The following is an 18,252-nucleotide window of genomic DNA, read 5'->3' on the forward strand; positions in this document are numbered from 1 at the left end:
TGGCTTTCTGTCTTGGCTCTTTTGAAGGTGTCTATTTAGGGTCCTTTGCCATTTTTTTGATTGGATTGTTTATCTTCCTTCTAAAAATCTTTATAATCAGCAGGGATGTGTAACATTTTTTTTCTTTTCTAAAGCCCCTATCTTCAAATTTTATACACATTTCCTATTCCTTTTAAATGGAAAGCAAATGGAATATTTTTCTATGAAGATAAATCTTATTTTAAGTAAAATATTTTACATTCTATATTTCTGATTATTTATAGATGCATTACCAATATATTATGATTTTAAAGCTTTTTAAAACTCTGCTTCTTTAATAACATGGAAATGCCTCTGTTATCCAGAATTTAGAATGAAAATTCTGATTTCCTTATCACTAAGCTTGCTTCTTTTCATCAAAAATTAAAGTTTAGCATTTTAGATCCTTATAGCTAGCAAACTAAGTGAGAAGCACAAAAGCGCTAAAATATGGAAATGTTAAAGTTGCCAAAATCTCATAGAAATTTTATCATTGAGAATTTTTTAAAAATTATGCTTTTGTTTGCAAGGCTTTTAGTTGCAACATTAGCTGCTTACTGAGTACCTGGAATTCTTTTAGGCACTGGAGAGAGAGTGAAAAGCAGGCAGGTGTGGTTTTACCTCACATGTAGCTTGTAATCAAGCAATGATTCTTAACTTCAGGTAGAGCTGAGTCCATCATGCCAATGGTAATATCCACTTTGGCAATGCCATTTTCGTTTTCCCCATTTAAAAACCAACCAGCCATCCCTTTTGACTCTCTGAGCAGCACGGTGGGCAAGAACAGGCGACTTATGAAAGGCAGCAAAAAGGGAGCCAAGAAGAAAGTGGTTGATCCATTTTTTGAGAAAGATTGATATGATGTGAAAGCACCAGCTATGTTCAACATAGGAAATACTGGAAAAACACTAATCACAAGAACTCAAGCAACCAAAATTGCATCTGATGGTTTCAAGGGTTGTGTTTTTGAAGTGAGCCTAGCTGATCTGCAGAATGATGAAGGTGTGTTTAGAAAATTCAAGCTAATTACTGAGGATGTTCAGGGCAAAAACTACCTGACTAATTTCCAATGGCATGGATCATACCATGGTCAAAAAATGGCAGATCATGATTGAAGCTCATGTTAATGTCAAGACTATTTGCTTCGTTGATCCTGTGTTGGTTTTACTGAACAATGCAACACTCAGATTTGGAAGACTTCTTATGCTCAGCATCAACAGGTCCACCAAATCCGGAGAAGGTGATGGAAGTCATGACCCAAGAGGTGCAGACAAATGACTTGAAAGAAGTGGTCAGTAAACTGATTCCATTTGGCATTGGAAAAGACATAGAAAATGCTTGCCAATCTGTTTATCCGCTCCATGATGTTTTTGTTAGAAAAATAAAAATGCTGAAGAAATTCAAGTTTGAATCAGGAAAACTCATGGAGCTTCATGGTGAAGTTAGCAGTTCTGGCAAGCTACTGGCGATGAGACGGGGGCTAAAGTTGGACAAGCTGATGGATATGAGTCCCTAGTTCAAGAGTCTGTTTAAAATTCAAACATTTAATGGTGACAAATAAAAAATCCAGTTTGTGATTAGAACAACAATAACAAAATATCACCACATATTAAGTAACAACAAAAGAAATCCTTTTTCAGCTCTTATCTATTGGTACTGTCATCCTGTCCCTTATTCTCTTTTATTTCTCTGTGCAGACCACATTTACTACCTTCAGGTTTTTTTTAAAAAACATTTTTATTGATTGCAGAGAGGAAGGGAGAGGGTAGAGATAGATAGAAACATCAATGATGAGAATCATTGATCAGCTGCCTCCTGCACGCCCCCTACTGGGGATGGAGTCCACAACCTAGGCATGTGCCCTTGACCGGGATGAACCTGGAACCCTTCAGTCAGCAGGCTGACACTCTATCCACTGAGCCAAACCAGCTAGGGCTACCTTCAGTTTTTTACTAGTCTCATCTTTCTCTTTTTTTTTTTCTTTGTTCTCTTTCTCTTTTTTGAGTTACTCATTTCTCAGTCTCTTGTGCTCTCGCTTTCAGTCCCAGATTATACTGTTTTGTTTTTTTCAATAGCTACTCTTTAAGTCCTTCCACTCTACTTGAATCCTTTGTTTAGATACCTCATAAAATTACAGGTCTAGCTAGTCTTTAGCTTTTCCACATTATAATTCTATTTGTAGTATTTCTTACTAATGTCTTTACCTGGATGACCTATCACTTGAAACTCAATCATCCTTTCTAAGATTCATCTCCCAAACCAAGTTGATCTTCTCATAACCAGCTCCTCTTATCTTTTCTAGAAACAGATCATCTTTCACTGAAAATTTCATTCTTTGGTTCTCTCTCTCCCAGCTATGTACCTGATTTTATAAACTCTGTGTAATGTTTTAAATCCAGTTGTAATCGTTTAATTCCTAATGCTATTGTTACCCTGGTCCAGATCCTCATCACCTCATATCTGGATGACTGCAGTAGGGGCCTTCTTAAGTTTTTACCTCTGGTCTCTCCCTTGGCCAAGGTATTCTACACAGTACTTCCTCTAAAGCTTCTAAAAGTACTGATTTGTTCAGGCATTCTTTTTTATTTTTGCCTATAGCAGATTTCACATTTCTCCATTATTAGGTTATTTATATTTTCTACCTGTTAGGATAGGAAACCAAAATAGTGCAATCTTGCATTGCACATGAGCCATGTCTACTTTTTAAAAAATATTGTTCAAAAAGGACATTCTTAAATATTCTTTCATCACATTGTGGTTTGTATTTCTTTTTCAGGTTTATGGGTTCTTTATTCAAATTTAGCTTAAGTTCTATTTCCAACATGAAGAGTTTTTGGATACCCTTAGTTTTATTGATTGTTCTTTTTTTAGTACTTGCTTTATCATTTGGCACTTAGGCTATGCTACCTAATACTGTTTACTTGCTTTTTATGAAACTGTTTAATTAATTTAACAAATATTTATTGGGCATCTGCTACATGCAAGTGACTGTTCTGGGAGTATAGCAATAAATAGCATAGAATCTATAGAATGCCATTGGTGGTCCCTGTCTCTTGGGGCTTTAGCAGCTTCCTCTGTATCTTTTAAAAATTTTATTTCTAGCACCTATCACAGCATGTGTTAATAATGATGATGTTAAAATTGAGTTCAAATTTGCAAGAAGAAGCCCCTGAACTAATAATGCCAGAAAAAAAAACCCCCACAAAAACCCACTATAGAGAGGAGGATGATTATTCTGTAGGATGGGGATGTCTTTTAGAAGGTGGCTGTTGTTGTGTATTCAGTAATAAAATTTTAAAAATTAGCCAAAGCAATACTGCCTTGGAAGATGTTAATTCAACTGTATACCATTAATCTATGAGAAGGATGCAAATAGAATGCAAACAAATATAAATCTTAAATTGATTTTTTTTAGAGGGAGGGGAAGGGAGAGGGAGAGCGGGATAGAAACATCAATAATGAGAGAGAATCATTGATCAGTTGCCTCCTGCACACCCCACATTGGGGATCAAGCCCGCAACCCGGTCATTTGCCCTGACTGGGAATTGAACGGTGAGTTCCTGGTTCATAGGTTGACACTCAACCACTGAGCGACACTGGCTGGGCAAATATAAATCTTATTTTAAAAAATCAACCAATTCATTGTTTTGGGATCAGTACTTTGGTGTTTTCCACACTGTGATCTTTTAGTTCCATATAATCACAGAATGTTAAACTCTCATTGTATAGTTGAGGGGACTGAAGTTCAGAAAAGTTGGGTAACTTGAATAAGATCACATGGATTAGTGAGAGAACCAGGAGTAGGAATTTCCCAACTCCTAAATCAAAGAACATTGAATTTTTGTACAGTACAGTTCAATAATTGATATGTATATAGTTGTGATCCTGAGTTATCAAGAAAAATTAAGTTATGTTAGCTTTTTAAAAAATGAAGATAGGAATTTCTTGATCTTTAAGATTCAATATATATCAAGGCTTATATTTAATATATATCTATCAATACCTAAAACACATATAAGTATTTTTAATATGTATCTAATAAGTCTTTCCTATTTTCCCTACATTATGTTCTATTGTATTTTCTTTTTAGACTGTTTGAATAAAAGTTGTTACTTTGACATCATGACCTAATATTTTATCAGGAAATGAGTGTGTTATGATGGTTGAAAGTCAGGTAATTATTAATAAAAGCTTATTTTAATAAAACTGGACTTCCCTGGTTAAGGAATCTATAGTGATTTAAAAAATGTTTTTGTAAGTTAGCTATAACTTAAAAACGAGAAGAGATTTAGAACTGAATCACTGACTAGACACCACCAATTTTTCTACAAAACACACACACACACACCAGTTTTAGTCCTTATTTAGAATTGAGTTAAACTTAGATTTTGTTTTTAGAAACTCTAAATTTTACATTTAGAAGTATGAAAGAAAACCAGTGGTTAGAGTGGTAAAAACAGATTTTAATCAGGAGCTGTTATAAAAGGGGGAAAAGACCTCAGCATATAATTGGGCTCAATTCTGAATATAACAAGGAAAATGGGAATTTGTCACCTAGGAGGAGGGTGAGGTTTGGTGGGTGAAAGTTACCAAGAGGAAGTTACTTGACAGAAATTCTTTCTGAAGGCAAGCCAGGGTGATCAGACATCACCTGGAGGATGGTGGGTGATGAGGAATTTCATCAGAGATTGAGGGTGATGAGATTATGAAAATGGGGGATTCTTGCTAGACCGGCTTAGTGAAATTCTTGCTTAAATTAGGCAACGATGAACCTGGAAGTTCAAAGATTGGTTCTTGTTTAGCAGAGGGCTCAGAGGAGGACAATAGTTAACATGTAGCAAAATAGTCAATAATTATAAAAAACATATACATTAAAGCAATGAAGTACCCTTTTCTATTTATGAATATTTAAAAACCAACGAAAACACCTAATGGTAGGGGAGAAGTGTTAAATTTTACTCTCATGCTTTATTAGTGGTATTGGCAATTGGTCAGTATCTATCAGGAAACATAGTTATACTTTGATATAGTGATCCTACTTGTTGCAGTCTATCCCAGAGAAATAAACAAAAATTGCCTTAAAAGTCTAATATACATGAAGAACATCATTGGCAATTTGTATTGTAACTAAAGGCCCAGTGCACGAAATTCGTGCACGGGTTGGGTCCCTAGCGGCTGCCGGCTGCCGGCCAGGGCCTTTCTTTGTTCTGCGCCACCCCCTGGTGGTCAGCGCACGTCATAGTGAGCGACAGAACTCCCGGTTGGTCAAACTCCCGAGAGGACACTTTGCATATTAGGCTTTTATATATATAGATGGTGAAAAATTATAATCTAAATGTCAGACTGTAGTGAAGTGAGTATTACTGGGAATGCTTTTGGCTACAAGTAAATCCTTTTAACAGTGACATAAAAACATAAAGAATTTTTCTCACATTCTGTTTGTGGGTAGTCCTTTTCTCTGACATTAGCTGTTGCAGTTGCTCAGTGAAGACAAAGAATCTAGGCTTTTTCTCTTCTTTTCCGCCATCCTTTACCCCCAATGTAGCGGCTTATTGTCTTCCTTCTTGTTACATTGTGATTACAAGATTGCTAAACAGTATTGTGTTCCAAGAACCTTCCCCTCCAGTGTATGCCAGAAACTGGATAGTACTGAACCCCATATATAATATATATTTTCCCATATATATATACTTCACAGCCTCTTTTTGACATATTCGAATTGCCAGGATCACTACTCTTGTGCTTTGGGGTCATTATTAAGTAAAATAAGGGTTATTTGAACACAAGCACTGCGATACCCCACAGTTGATCTGATAACCAAGTTGGCTGCTAAATGACTAAAATGCAGGAGCTTATACAGTATGGATACACTAGACAAAGAGATGATTCATGTCTCGGGTGGGACAGTGTGAGATTTCATCATGCTACTGAGAATGCTGTGCAATTTAAAACTTAAGAATTGTTTATTTCTGGAATTTTTCATTTAATATTTTTGGACAACAGTTGACTTCAGGTAACTGAAACTGTTGAAAGCGAAACCATGGAGAAAGGGAGGCTATTGTAGTTACAGACATTAAGACCTCAGTAAAAGCAGATGAGCCTTCTTTATCAGTGAGTGATAAACTTTCCCAGAAGTAACCTTCTCCCCACCCGCAGCATTCATATATATCTCACTAGTACTCTGGTTTCTCTTCAGACTGTATAAATCTTTCACTAATGCCGGTGGTCTTGATCCAGCATCTAGAAGGGTTCAGGAATCTGGAGAAGCGCTGTGTGTAAATTAATTGAGAGTCCAGAGAGGAAACATAATTTTGAAAGGCATTTGGGGGCCAGAGGAGCTTGGCTAAAGACACCAAGTTCTTCTTTGTCTCAGGACCCCTTGCTCTTTATTAACACAATTTTTCCTAAGGCAAGGTAGATAGTTTACAGAATCCATTGTCAGATTGGGGAAAAACTGCCTAGCTGTTTAGGTGTTTGGCCACTAGGAGGCAATAACATGTAGATTAAGATGCCCTTAGTGTCTGGCAGCAAGCAATCATTTAATGCATCCTTTTCAGGTTTGATGAAATGCCCTCAGCCATCTCCAGATGATTCACCCTGCTGACATGCTGGAATTAGCTTTCGACATTTCACCTTATATTTCACTGGTTACATAGCTATGTGTGGACACACACAACCCAAGACAGCAAGCATTTGGCTTTCCAGATTCTATAGTGGGAAGTTACAAGGTGGAAGGGGGATGGGAATATGTATTTTGAATAGCTAGTACACAGAATCTGCCACAATGATTAAGTAAGAGTTATGGTAAATTTATTTGGAGATCTATAATAAACCCTATGAAAATGATGGTCATAAATACAGTAATAACACAAAAACTGCATAACAAAATGTAAACTATAAAATTCTATACCATAATTCTATCTATGTAGAGAAATGGATTGAAAGGGAAATCAGAAGGAAAGAATTCAAAGGGTAAAAATAGAAGCAAAAGTAGAGTGTATCTGAAAATCTGTGCATATTACTTTTTTTTGGATGATGTGGAGGAAGGGGCTGGTGTTTCCATACCAGGTTATAGGGTATGTGTGTAGCATTGTCAGGCCCCTTTTGCCAAAAAAAATTTTGCATTGCTGCCAGCCATATAAAGATATATCTGTAATTTATCTGTCTGTGAACATTGTTTTATATTTTTAACAGGTATGCTATGCATGATGCATCAGAGCTGCCTTTTTAAAAACTTGAAAAAAAAATCCAACTTACAGGAAAGTTCCAAGAAGAGTATTAAAAAATCTTCACCCAACTTCAATTGTTAATATTTATTTTATTTTATTTTTATTTTTAGAGAAAGGAAGGGGGAGAGAGAGAGAGAGAGAGAGAGAGAGAGAGAGAGAGAAAGAGAAACATTGCTGTGAGAGAGACACATTGATCAGTTGCCTCTGGCACACACCATGACTGGGGATCAAACCCACAACCTGGCTATGTGCCCTGGCTGGAATCAAACCCGCCGTCTTTTCGTGTACAGGATGATCCTCCAACCAACTGACCCACACTGGCCAGGGCTTAGCTGTTTATATTTAAAACTGTGATAATTTGGTATATTGTTTTACTAGTTAGGCTCTGTAATTTTTCATGTAATGATCTTTCATCAATATAGTCTCATGGCTCTTCATTTTGTTATTGTGTTGATTACTATTGACCTTTTTTTAAAAGTAAGCTTTTATTATATCTCCTGTTTACATTTTCTATTCTGTTTTCCTTTGGAGTATATCTTATAGTTTATTAAATAAAATATCATGCATTTGAATACTTTTATTATAGGCATTTAGCTCTGATTATAATAACTTCTTCAGAAGTCAGAAAGGCTTATGCTATTTCTATACAAATGTTAAGAAAAAGGACTCCTTTAAGAAATACACAGTATTTTATGTAGATTATAAGCTCTATAAAAAATGGACTGTGTCTCCGGTGGGGTTATCCTTCCAGTGTTTAGCACAGTTTGGTTACATGGTAAGCTCTCAGTAAATGAATGGGTGGATTTTATTGCAGTATATTGGTTAGACTGTAAAAATTATTTTAAAGAATATCTACTAACTCTATGTGTGGTAGATGAGGATTTAACTATTTTGTCCCTTCTTGGCTCTACTTCCTATCCCCCAGTTATATAAAAACTAGTGGCCTGGTGCACAAATTCGTGCACATTGAAAGGAAATTAATTAGAAATATTTTAATATCGCTATTCACCCTTTCTCTATAATAGAAGTGTCAACCAAATTCACCATTGACAATGACAGATTGAAACACATGCATGCGATTGGTGCCAGTGAGAACTTAAATGTATTGCGCATGCGTGAGTCAATTTAGCCATATATATATGTGTGTGTATATATATATATAATAAACTTGCTTAATTAGACCTACTTTCTGATGTAGCTAAACTTTTTCCAGCCCAGTGAAGCTCCCCAACTTCTCTTTCAGGTAATTGTCAGCAACACAGCAGTAAATATCAATATGAAGCAGATTATTATTGTAGATCATGCAGGGAGAACAAAGGGTAAAATATTTAAATGCAGCAGTGTTTGACTATATTCTGCACAGTGAGAAAACCCAAAGTCATTCTCAAGGTCCACCATTTCTTACTTTTCAGTCGGGTCAAGTTTCTAAACTTTCTAAATCTCCATTTTCTGGCTAATGAAAAGAAAATAGGATTTCACCGAGTCTCCTGTCTACCTACTCCAGGACTTCTGTGAGGATCAAATGAGATGAGGCATGGGAAAACGCTTCACAGACATTTTGTTAAAGTGTGAAATGTTTGCACCTGGCTATAAAGCAAGTCGTGTTTCTGGGCTGAAGAAATTGCAAGGAGGCTAGTCATTACTAGGGAGAAGAAGCCAGCTGTTGCTATGTGTCGTCATTACCTGGTGCCCACAGCGACCATTTCTGGGCTGGGCTGTGGGCCACATTTTGCGCCATGGGGTCTCAGCAGTGTTGGCTCCAATTTGGTGGGCTGTTGCTCCAGGGTGGTGGCAGGGCCTTTGTCCCAGTTGGGGAAAGCCGAGTGTTGCTTTGTGGGCGCCAGGTCTGCAGTGCCATTTCTCTGTGCACATCACGGCAACTCCTGCATTGAGCATCTGCCCCCTGATAGGTCAGTGCGTGTCTTAGTGACCAGTCGGGCAGTTGGACACTTAGCACATTAGCCTTTTATATATATAGATATTTAAAATTATTGTTTATATTTATGTAAACATACATAAATAATACCCATTTAGGAGCCAGCCAAATAGTATACTATGATTGTTTCTTTTCCTATGCAACTTTTGGTTTTCCTGCAGTTAATGATTACCTCCTTTTTTTCATGGCTTAATTTTCTTTGAGCATTGTTCTACTTTTGTTTCCATAAACTTCAGTAGACTTTATATACAAATTTATATGTGGTGAAAATTACCAAATAATTTTTTAGGCCCCTTATCCCCTTTTTTCAACTATTGATCTTATTTCTAGAGTTTTCTGCCTTGCTCTAATGTAGGCTACCTGCTATTTTGGCCTGTGAGCCAGATTTAATTTAAAACTTTCTTTTGCTGCCCTCCATTGTTAGAACTCTTGTTTCCCAAATCCCATGTCTTCTTTTTAATCTGTCCTCTTAATGGTATTATTGTCTCTTGAGTAAGAATATATGATGTATGGGAATGTATGTTTTGGACATTTATGTTCTAAAAATGATTGAATAAATAAGTAAAATTTATGATTGAAAGAAATGTTAGATAAATAAAAATGACACAAACTTTATAAAGAAATTTCAGGAAAGTCACTAGTTTGTTAAAAGATAAAGTTAACTATAGAGTTAATACCGGAATAAGATATAGTTTTTGAGTTAAACATCAGTTCTTTACTAGCCTCTAGAGTTAAATAGGCATCCCACTGTATTTTATTTATATATTCATTGCTTTTGCCTATAATTTCTGGCTCTAGTAGCACACAACATATGCTACCAATCCACATATATTTTATTCAGCATACATGTTTCATTCACTGGACTGTGAACTCTGTTTTATTCGTTTGTCACTACTTTAGCCCTAATGTCCCTAGATTTTGATGTGTGTATGCATAGTAGGGGAGGCTATGCTATTAACCTGGAAATGCCAGACCTTTGAAAAAGGTGTTAAGATTGAACAGCTTAGGGCATTTGGTGTGGAGACTGGTACTAGAATGTTTATGAATTTAGATTTTGGCATTAGTGATTCATATTTTCATTCAACAGATGTTTTTCAAATGCCTACTTCATGCCAGGCACTGGAGAAACAACAATGATTATAACAGATCCTACCCACATGAAGCTCAACTCAACAGTAATAAATAAATGCATTCTTAAAATGTTAGATGGTAATAAGAGCTGTGATAAAGTGTGGTGAGTGGGATATGGAATGCTTGGGAGGGTAGAATGGGGAAGAAAGGCTCTACTGATAAGGTGCCATTTGGCCTGAGAAGATGAAATCTGAGGAAAGAGTGTTCCAGGCTACTACTAGTTGGTTTTCTCTGGCATGCAATCATTGCCTCTAGCTAGCCCTTTCTTCTAAAGACGACATCACCAAACTTGATATCAAACCTAAGCTCAGAATCACCTAGAGGACCTGTTAAAACACAGCTTTCATCTGTCAGCCCCACCCTCAGTTTCTGATTCAACAGGCCTGGAGTGGGGTCTGAAAATTTGCATTCCCACCAAGTACCCAGGTGGTGCTAATGCTGCTACTCTGGGACAACACTTGGAGAACCACTGACTTACACCATTTGTGACACATTAGGTGGCCAGAAATAAAGCAAAAGGGTCTGTTAAGAGCAAGGAACATAGCTCTTTACCCCACAGAGGTATGAATCTTATATAGGCCCTCAAGTCGACTGACTAGTACACACTAGCTTTTTTGATTCTCTCCCAGATTCCTTGTTTATAATTGTGTTTTTAGCTGTATCCTGATAAGAAAATAAAGTCCGCCATTTTCATCCAGTTCAATAGAGTGTTTGAGGGAATATTTAATACCTGCCACAGTCCAAATTGCTGTAAGGAAGAATAAAGGAAGGACAAAACCAAATTCTTTCTCACAGTGCACTTCCAATCTAGTTTGGGTATAAGAGCAGAACACATACGTATACAAAAAAGCTAAGATGAGACCTGGGAGTCTCCTAATACATGAGGCTTGGAGTTGCAAATTTCAAATATTCACATTTATTCATTTAACAGTATTAACTGATTGCAATTTTAATTGGCATTTCTCTTGCATGTGCTTTTTCATATGTTTGAGCCTTTTGTATTTCCTTTCAATCAACATGTCCTTTGTTTTCCTATTGAGTTCCTGACCTTTTCCTTATTGATTTGTAGGTACTGTTAATATATTTAAAAAAGTAAACTTTTGTGATTTGTGATGACTGCTTTCCTATTTTTTGCACATTTGCTTAAAAATAATTCTTACTTTTTATGATAGTTGTTCAACAATTTTTTATTGCCATATGTAACTTTTATTTTTTTGAGTTTAAGTTTATTAGTCTTTTATGGCTTTGAGTTTTGTCTTATTTTCAGAAAGGCATCCCTAACCCTGAGATTATTAAAACAAAAACGAACTCTAACTTTTCTTCTCACTTTAGGGCTCCTTTAAAATTTTTTGACCCATTTGGCATTCGATTTGATGTGGGAAATAATTTTCAGATGGCTTCCCATCAACATTTATTGAATAATCCACATTTTCCCCAATCATGTGCATATAGTGTCACCTTTAGCTTTAACTAAATTCCTGTATATACTTGGCTTTGTTTTGGGATTGTACCATGTGTGTCTCCATTTATGAATCACTACACTTTTTAAGTGACTTTTAAAAGTTTAAGTTTTAAAATATTTTAAGGCTTTTAAATAATTTGTTCATTGTTGCTTTTTAATTTTTCCATATGTGAAAGGTTAACATGGCTGATGCATGCAGACGGGCTAAATAGCCATCTCAGATGGTACTTAAGAAAAATTAAAAAATTGAATTTATTTAAGGAAAAGGATGACGGATGGAATAACCAAAGGGAAGGGGCTGCACAGGGGACATTGGGATGATGATGGCAGCACTCAAGACCTAGAGTTTCATCCTTGTATGCAGTCACTGGCGGGCAGCTCTTGTTGTCAGTGGGTCTGGGGGCTGGTGAGCTTGGAATGCTCATGGAATGCAATTGTGCAATCAGGTGTCTTTAGGACAGTTTCAATTCCTTATATGGTCTGATTCCTGGTGTCCAACAAGTTTTTCCTGGCCTTTCTCCTATGGGGGGAAGCTTACAAATGGCCTTTAATGATTGTATTGCTCTATAGTCCTAACAATATGTTCTTTAGAATCATTGTGTATGATGTTTTTAAATATATTTTTATTGATTTCAGAAAGGCAGGGAGAGGGAGAGATAGAAACATCAATGATTAGAGAGAATCTTTGATCAGCTGCCTCCTGCACGCCCCCTACTGGTATCGAGCCCACAACTCGGGCATGTGTCCTTGACCGGAATTGAATCCAGGACCTGTCAGTCTGAAGGCCGACATTCTATCCACTGAACCAAACCAGCTAGGACTATGATGCTTTTAAAAAACACACTGTTGGTATTTTAATTGGGCTTGCATAATTTTTAAAGATTTATTTAGGGAGAAATAAAATCATTGTAATTCTTTTTAAGAACATGGCTTTGCTTCTCATTTGTTTCAGGCACTTTTTAGTGTACTATTTAAAATACTCTCTGCATAGCTCTTATTTTATTCTAATCATCTTACCATTTTTGTTATAAGTGGGATTGTTTCCTTTCATTATATCATCTTACTAGTAGTTTTTATAGAAGCCCATGGGTTTCAATTGATTATTTTCTACATGCACCTACATTACTAAAATTCCTCTATTTTTATAATTGTTTACAATTAATTTTATTGGATTTTCCAGGTATCCACTCATATCATTTGCAAATAATAGTAATTTAATTTGCTCTTCTCTATTTTTAAACTTATTTGTTTCTGAACTAATGACACTGGCTCCCACCTCCAGAACAAGGTAAAATATTTGTGGTGAAAAATGAACACCTTGTTTTGTTTCTGATTATCAGTACTTCTAGGGTTTCTTTATTATTCATGATGCTGGTATTAAATTGTATTGTTTGTATCTTATCATAGCAAGGAAGTTGGCATAGTATTTGTTTCAAAATAAAAGATTTTAAATCTTATATTGACAGAAAAGTTGCAAGGACAATACAAAGAATTATTTTTGTCCTGAACCATGTGAGGGCAAGTTGCTAGCCAGCCTGATGGTCCATAGCCTCCCACAAAATACTTTAGGGTTTATTTCCTATAAACAAGTACTGTTCTATGTAACCACATATAGCCATCAAAGTCAGGAAACTAACATTGACATGTTAACTATCTCCAATCCTGCGACCCCATTCATGTTTTGCCAGTTGTCCCAGTGACTTCCTTTTATAGCCAAATCTAGTCCAGAATCATACATTAAGCCCCCTTTTTTTCTTGCAGTCAATGCCTTCCTATATACCTGCATACTTTGTGACAGATATGTAAAGGAAATGTTTTTTTCATCTAACTGTCCTATCTTCCAAAGATTCTTTCCTCAACTGAGTTTTAAAAAAAAATTATTTGCTCTAAACTGAGTTTTATCTTTCTTTTCCCTACTCAGGCCCAGATTGCATTTCTTCAGGGTGAAAGGAAAGGCCAAGAAAATTTGAAGAAGGATCTTGTGAGGAGGATCAAAATGCTGGAGTATGCTCTTAAACAGGAAAGGTAATTCAGTAAAATGCAAGATAGTCTTCTCTTAAAATTTGGAATAATTTTCCTGCCGTTCTTAAATCTAAATTTTAGTACTTGATGCTTCTGAATTCAGGAAATGTCATTTGTAATAAATGTTTATAATGGTTATAATATGTTAATTTTATTTTGTTGTTAACATTTAATAATGACCAATAAACTGATTTATATGATTAAAAAATTTTTAGCAACAATTTTCCCATACCCTCTTCTTTCTTAAGAAACATGTACTTATTGAACTTTTAATATCCATTTCTTTATGGAATTGAAATAGTTTTTAGTTGTAAAGGAAATTCTATAATGCTTATAACCATTTTCTTATCATCTAATATTACTCAATTTGATGTATTTTCTTTGGAAAAAAATTGCTCTGGCAGAGGAATCTTTTTATAGACTTTTTTGATATTTTGTTCCTTTGCTATCAGCTATAAATATTTCTCCATAAGCAAACCTTACCTTTTTAGTTTGCTAGTGTCTGAGATACTCAAATAACAAAACTTGGGTCATAAGTCAAGGATAATACATCATAAATAAGAGTTTTGGAAATTTTCATATAAATTAGCTTTATTTGCTTTAGTGGATGATGGTCTTTGGATGTGTGTGTGTGTGTGTGTGTGTGCACGCACGCATGCATCAGCGGTGTGAAACCATTCTTTGTTTTGAGTACTTGATAGATATATTGAAATTCTCTATTTTGCTTTATTTTTGGTGATCACATTCTTTTCTCATTATTTTGAAGTTGATGTATGGGCTGTTTGCAAAACTACCATAAAATAACATTTAGCAGATACTATTTATGAATATCAAGAAATAAAACTTTATTGGAATTTGTGTTCAATTTCATGTGGCATCTTTAAATGGCACAAGAGATTGACAACAGGTTGACTTCTTAGTGAAAAATAGGCAGTTCTTTTCCTTGAGAAGTTGATTGAAAACTGGATTGTGGAGATGGAAAAAAACACCCAGACTTTTAAAGGTAGTAATTTTGGAATAATTTTGGAATAATTGAGACTTTATGCTATCTGAATTATAGGCATAAGTGAAGTGAGAAATAATAAAATGGACACTGTTTATTAACTACTATATTGCAGGCCCTGAGGCTTAAAAACAAAGTGACTGGATAGAGTTACAGTCAGGTAGAGCTGTGCTTCAGATTGCTTAGGTCTGTCTGTTTCTGAAGCCTGTACTCTTTACCAGAACATTACAGTATTCGTAAGATGGAAGTATTGAAATACACAGATATTACATAACCAAGAATATTGTGTGTGTGTCCGTGTCCCTTCTCATTAAACATATTAATCTGTGCATCCAGTTTAAGCACTTGTGCTGGACCTGAGTCTAAACATAGGTCATAGTCCTTGTCCTTACTGGCTTACAGTAACTGGAAACACACTTGGAAGCCACAAAGTGCGATGCAGTCTGATCGGTGCTATGGGAGAAATCTGTATGGGATACAGTGGGTCACAAAGAAGGGAGTGGATATTTCTGTCTGGAAGGTGGAAGTAAAAAGGAAGGTGTAATTAGAAGAGGTGAGGCTTGACCATCATAAAAAATAATGTGTTTGAACACTATAAAAAATAATAGACAAGGTTCAGGAAGTAGAGAGGGATATGTTTTACACAGAATAAAGCAGTTTGGTGTGTTCAGAAATTTATAATTACTGTGTATTGGAAGGAAGGACATTAGTTGTGATTTGATAAGTGATCATGGAAAGCCTAACTAAGGAATTGAAACTTTTATCTTACATATAATAGGGAATATTGAAAATTTTCAAAAACTTTCTAAAATAATCTCAAACTAATAGAAGTTGCAGGACCTGTATACCAATTACCCAGATTCATCAATTTGACCACATTTCTGTATATTAACTGTCATCATGCACACTATACCATTGTTTTTCCTGAATCATTCCTACTGAGTTGCAGACATTAAATCCCTTCTCTCCTAAATTCCTTCCTATATATTTTCTAAGAACAAGGACATTCCATTGTATAATTACAGCTTATTATCAAATTAAGGAAATTTAATGTTGATATAGTTCCATTATCTAACAAAGTCCATATTCATATGTTCCAGTGATGATCTTCATAGCATTTTTTTAACCAAATATTCTAATACGATCTTTATAGGTGTTTTTTTTTTTCTGGTTTAGAAATACATATTGCATTTAGCTGTCATGCAATTGAAAGGTTTAAGCATGGAATAGTGTGGAATATATTTTAGAAAGATCATTGTGACTTCATTTTGGGGGATGGACTGGAAAAATCTGTTAATACAGGCAGGAAGATTGTAATAGTTGAGGATGAGACACGATAGCATAGTAGCTGCAGAAGAGAGGAGGCATCAGCTGTGAAACATTTTAAATAGAGAATCTATATAATTTGGAAGATGATTGGGTATAGGAGATGAGGAAGAAAGATAACTTAAGAAAGATTCCTAGGGTTCTGGCAAGTGTGAGTTTTGGAACTTATCAATTGAATTTAAGGATAACAATTAAGAATTTTTAAAAAAATATATATTTTATTGATTTTTTACAGAGAGGAAGGGAGAGGGATAGAGTGTTAGAAACATCAATGAGAGAGAAACATCGATCAGTTGCCTCCTGCACACCTCCCACTGAGGATGTGCCCGCAACCAAGGTACATGCCCTTGACCAGAATCGAACCCGGGACCCTTCAGTCTGCAGGCCGACGCTCTATCCACTGAGCCAAACCGGTTAGGGCCAATTAAGAATTTTAAAAAGGATAAGAATTAAGGGTTTAAAAGCAAATATGGGAGGGACTCATGACTAGAAATGTACACATCAATATTGTGGGTAAAGTTATAGGAGTAGTTGAGACAAGAACAAATATTTTGGGAAGAGAATAGAACCCACAGTAGTCACAGAAATGGAAATGTTTGAAGAAAAGGCAGAGAAAGAAAAGTCAACAAAACAATGGTTGGAGAAGGAAGGAGAAAGTAGTATATTGGAAGCAAGAAAAGGGGAGTTTGACAATTGTAAGTGCCAAACAGACTCCAAGTACATTGTATACTGAAAATAGTCATTTGGATTTGCCAGTTAAGAGCTTGTTGGTATCCTTGCCAGAACAGCTTCAGTGAGGTAGCAGGAACATAAACCAGATCATAGGGGACTGAGGGGTGAGTAGGAAAGATAAAGTGGAGACAGATACAGTCGCATATTTTTCAAGTAGTTTGACTTTGGAGAATAGGAGAGAGAAAGACTGGCCTGGTCCAGGGAAGTTGTTTGTTTTGTTTTTGCGTGTGTGTGTGTTTTTTTTTAAAGAATGGGATTTTCCTGGAAAAGAGTCCCTGATTATGTATCTTTTGAAGTTCATGGAATGATCTGAGATTATTCCTGATATTATGGCACTATTGAAGTGTAATAAAGTATTTCTTTGTGAATTAGACCTCTTAGGTATTTTCATGTTCATTGGACTAGTTTTTTAAAACACAGATATTATAACCGTGCTTGAAAGTATCTGGCTAATTTCAAAATTCTGCTTAGTAAAATCTTTTACATCCAGGCCCCTTGCTAGTCCTATACATATACATGCACACATGACACACATTCACACACATACATATACACACAGCTGTTTTTTGACTCACTTGACACACACACACACACACACACACACACACACACACACACACACACATTGAGGAACTTTTAGATGTTTCTTCTGGCAGAAATGCCCTCTATATCAGTTTATTTGGTGGGGAAACTGATGGTATTTTGAACTTTAGTTAAAATCTCATGTGTTATCTCCTTTTTGGTAGGTCTCCTTGACACCACCTTTGACAGAATTAGCTAATTCCTTATCTGAAGTCCTCTGACAGTTGATATAATTCTGAGCTCTTACCCCACAGTATGCTATAGTTATTTATTTATATTTCTGTCTCTTAGGCATCTTCTTGCCTCCATCCTTATAATTGATTACAAGTTGCAGGTTGTTCCCAGCAACCAATACAGTGCCTGGCGTGTTATAAGAATTCAGTACGTTTATTGGATATAATGAAATTATTTTTAAGGGAACCCAGCTTGTAAACACAGCGTTTCTTTACTTATTTTGTCTTTGTCTAATTTTTTATGAAGTGTTAGTTCATAGTGTTATATTATTTTTTGTTGTATATATTGCATAGAATATTTTGTTTCATTTTTGTAGCTCTGTTGCAGTTTTTCCTAAGAATACTAGAATGCACTATAATGCAGTATTTTGTGTTTGAAAATGTTTTTCTTTATATGCATAGGACAAAAATATATAAATTAATTCCATAAAATTTTATTGCTACTTCTACTCTTTCCTCAGCCAGTTATTTTCAATTTGTGTTGTGACTCCTAGGAGGTATTGTTACTTTGAGTCAATTTAATAGCTCTAAATCTTACCCTCTTATAATAACACTAGAGGCCCGGTGCACAAAAATTT

At 35.6% G+C, this 18,252-nt stretch overlaps 1 protein-coding gene and 1 pseudogene across 4 annotated transcripts in view; both read left to right on the plus strand.

Moving 5' to 3' along the window:
- The window catches only part of STRN (striatin, calmodulin binding protein), an 83,302-nt gene that overhangs the window by 14,027 nt on the left and 51,023 nt on the right, over positions 1–18,252 (plus strand). For all 4 annotated transcript variants that reach the window (XM_005886087.2, XM_014533237.1, XM_005886088.2 and 1 more), the window contains exon 2: positions 13,698–13,801. In XM_005886087.2, the coding sequence (XP_005886149.1) occupies positions 13,773–13,801 (29 nt within the window). In that variant the 5' untranslated portion in view covers positions 13,698–13,772. The remainder of the gene's footprint in view (positions 1–13,697; positions 13,802–18,252) is intronic.
- Positions 699–1,687, plus strand: LOC102250317 (annotated as a pseudogene).

Source organism: Myotis brandtii, unplaced genomic scaffold, assembly GCF_000412655.1.
Source record: "Myotis brandtii unplaced genomic scaffold, ASM41265v1 scaffold958, whole genome shotgun sequence".
Taxonomy (NCBI): Eukaryota; Metazoa; Chordata; class Mammalia; order Chiroptera; family Vespertilionidae; genus Myotis; species Myotis brandtii.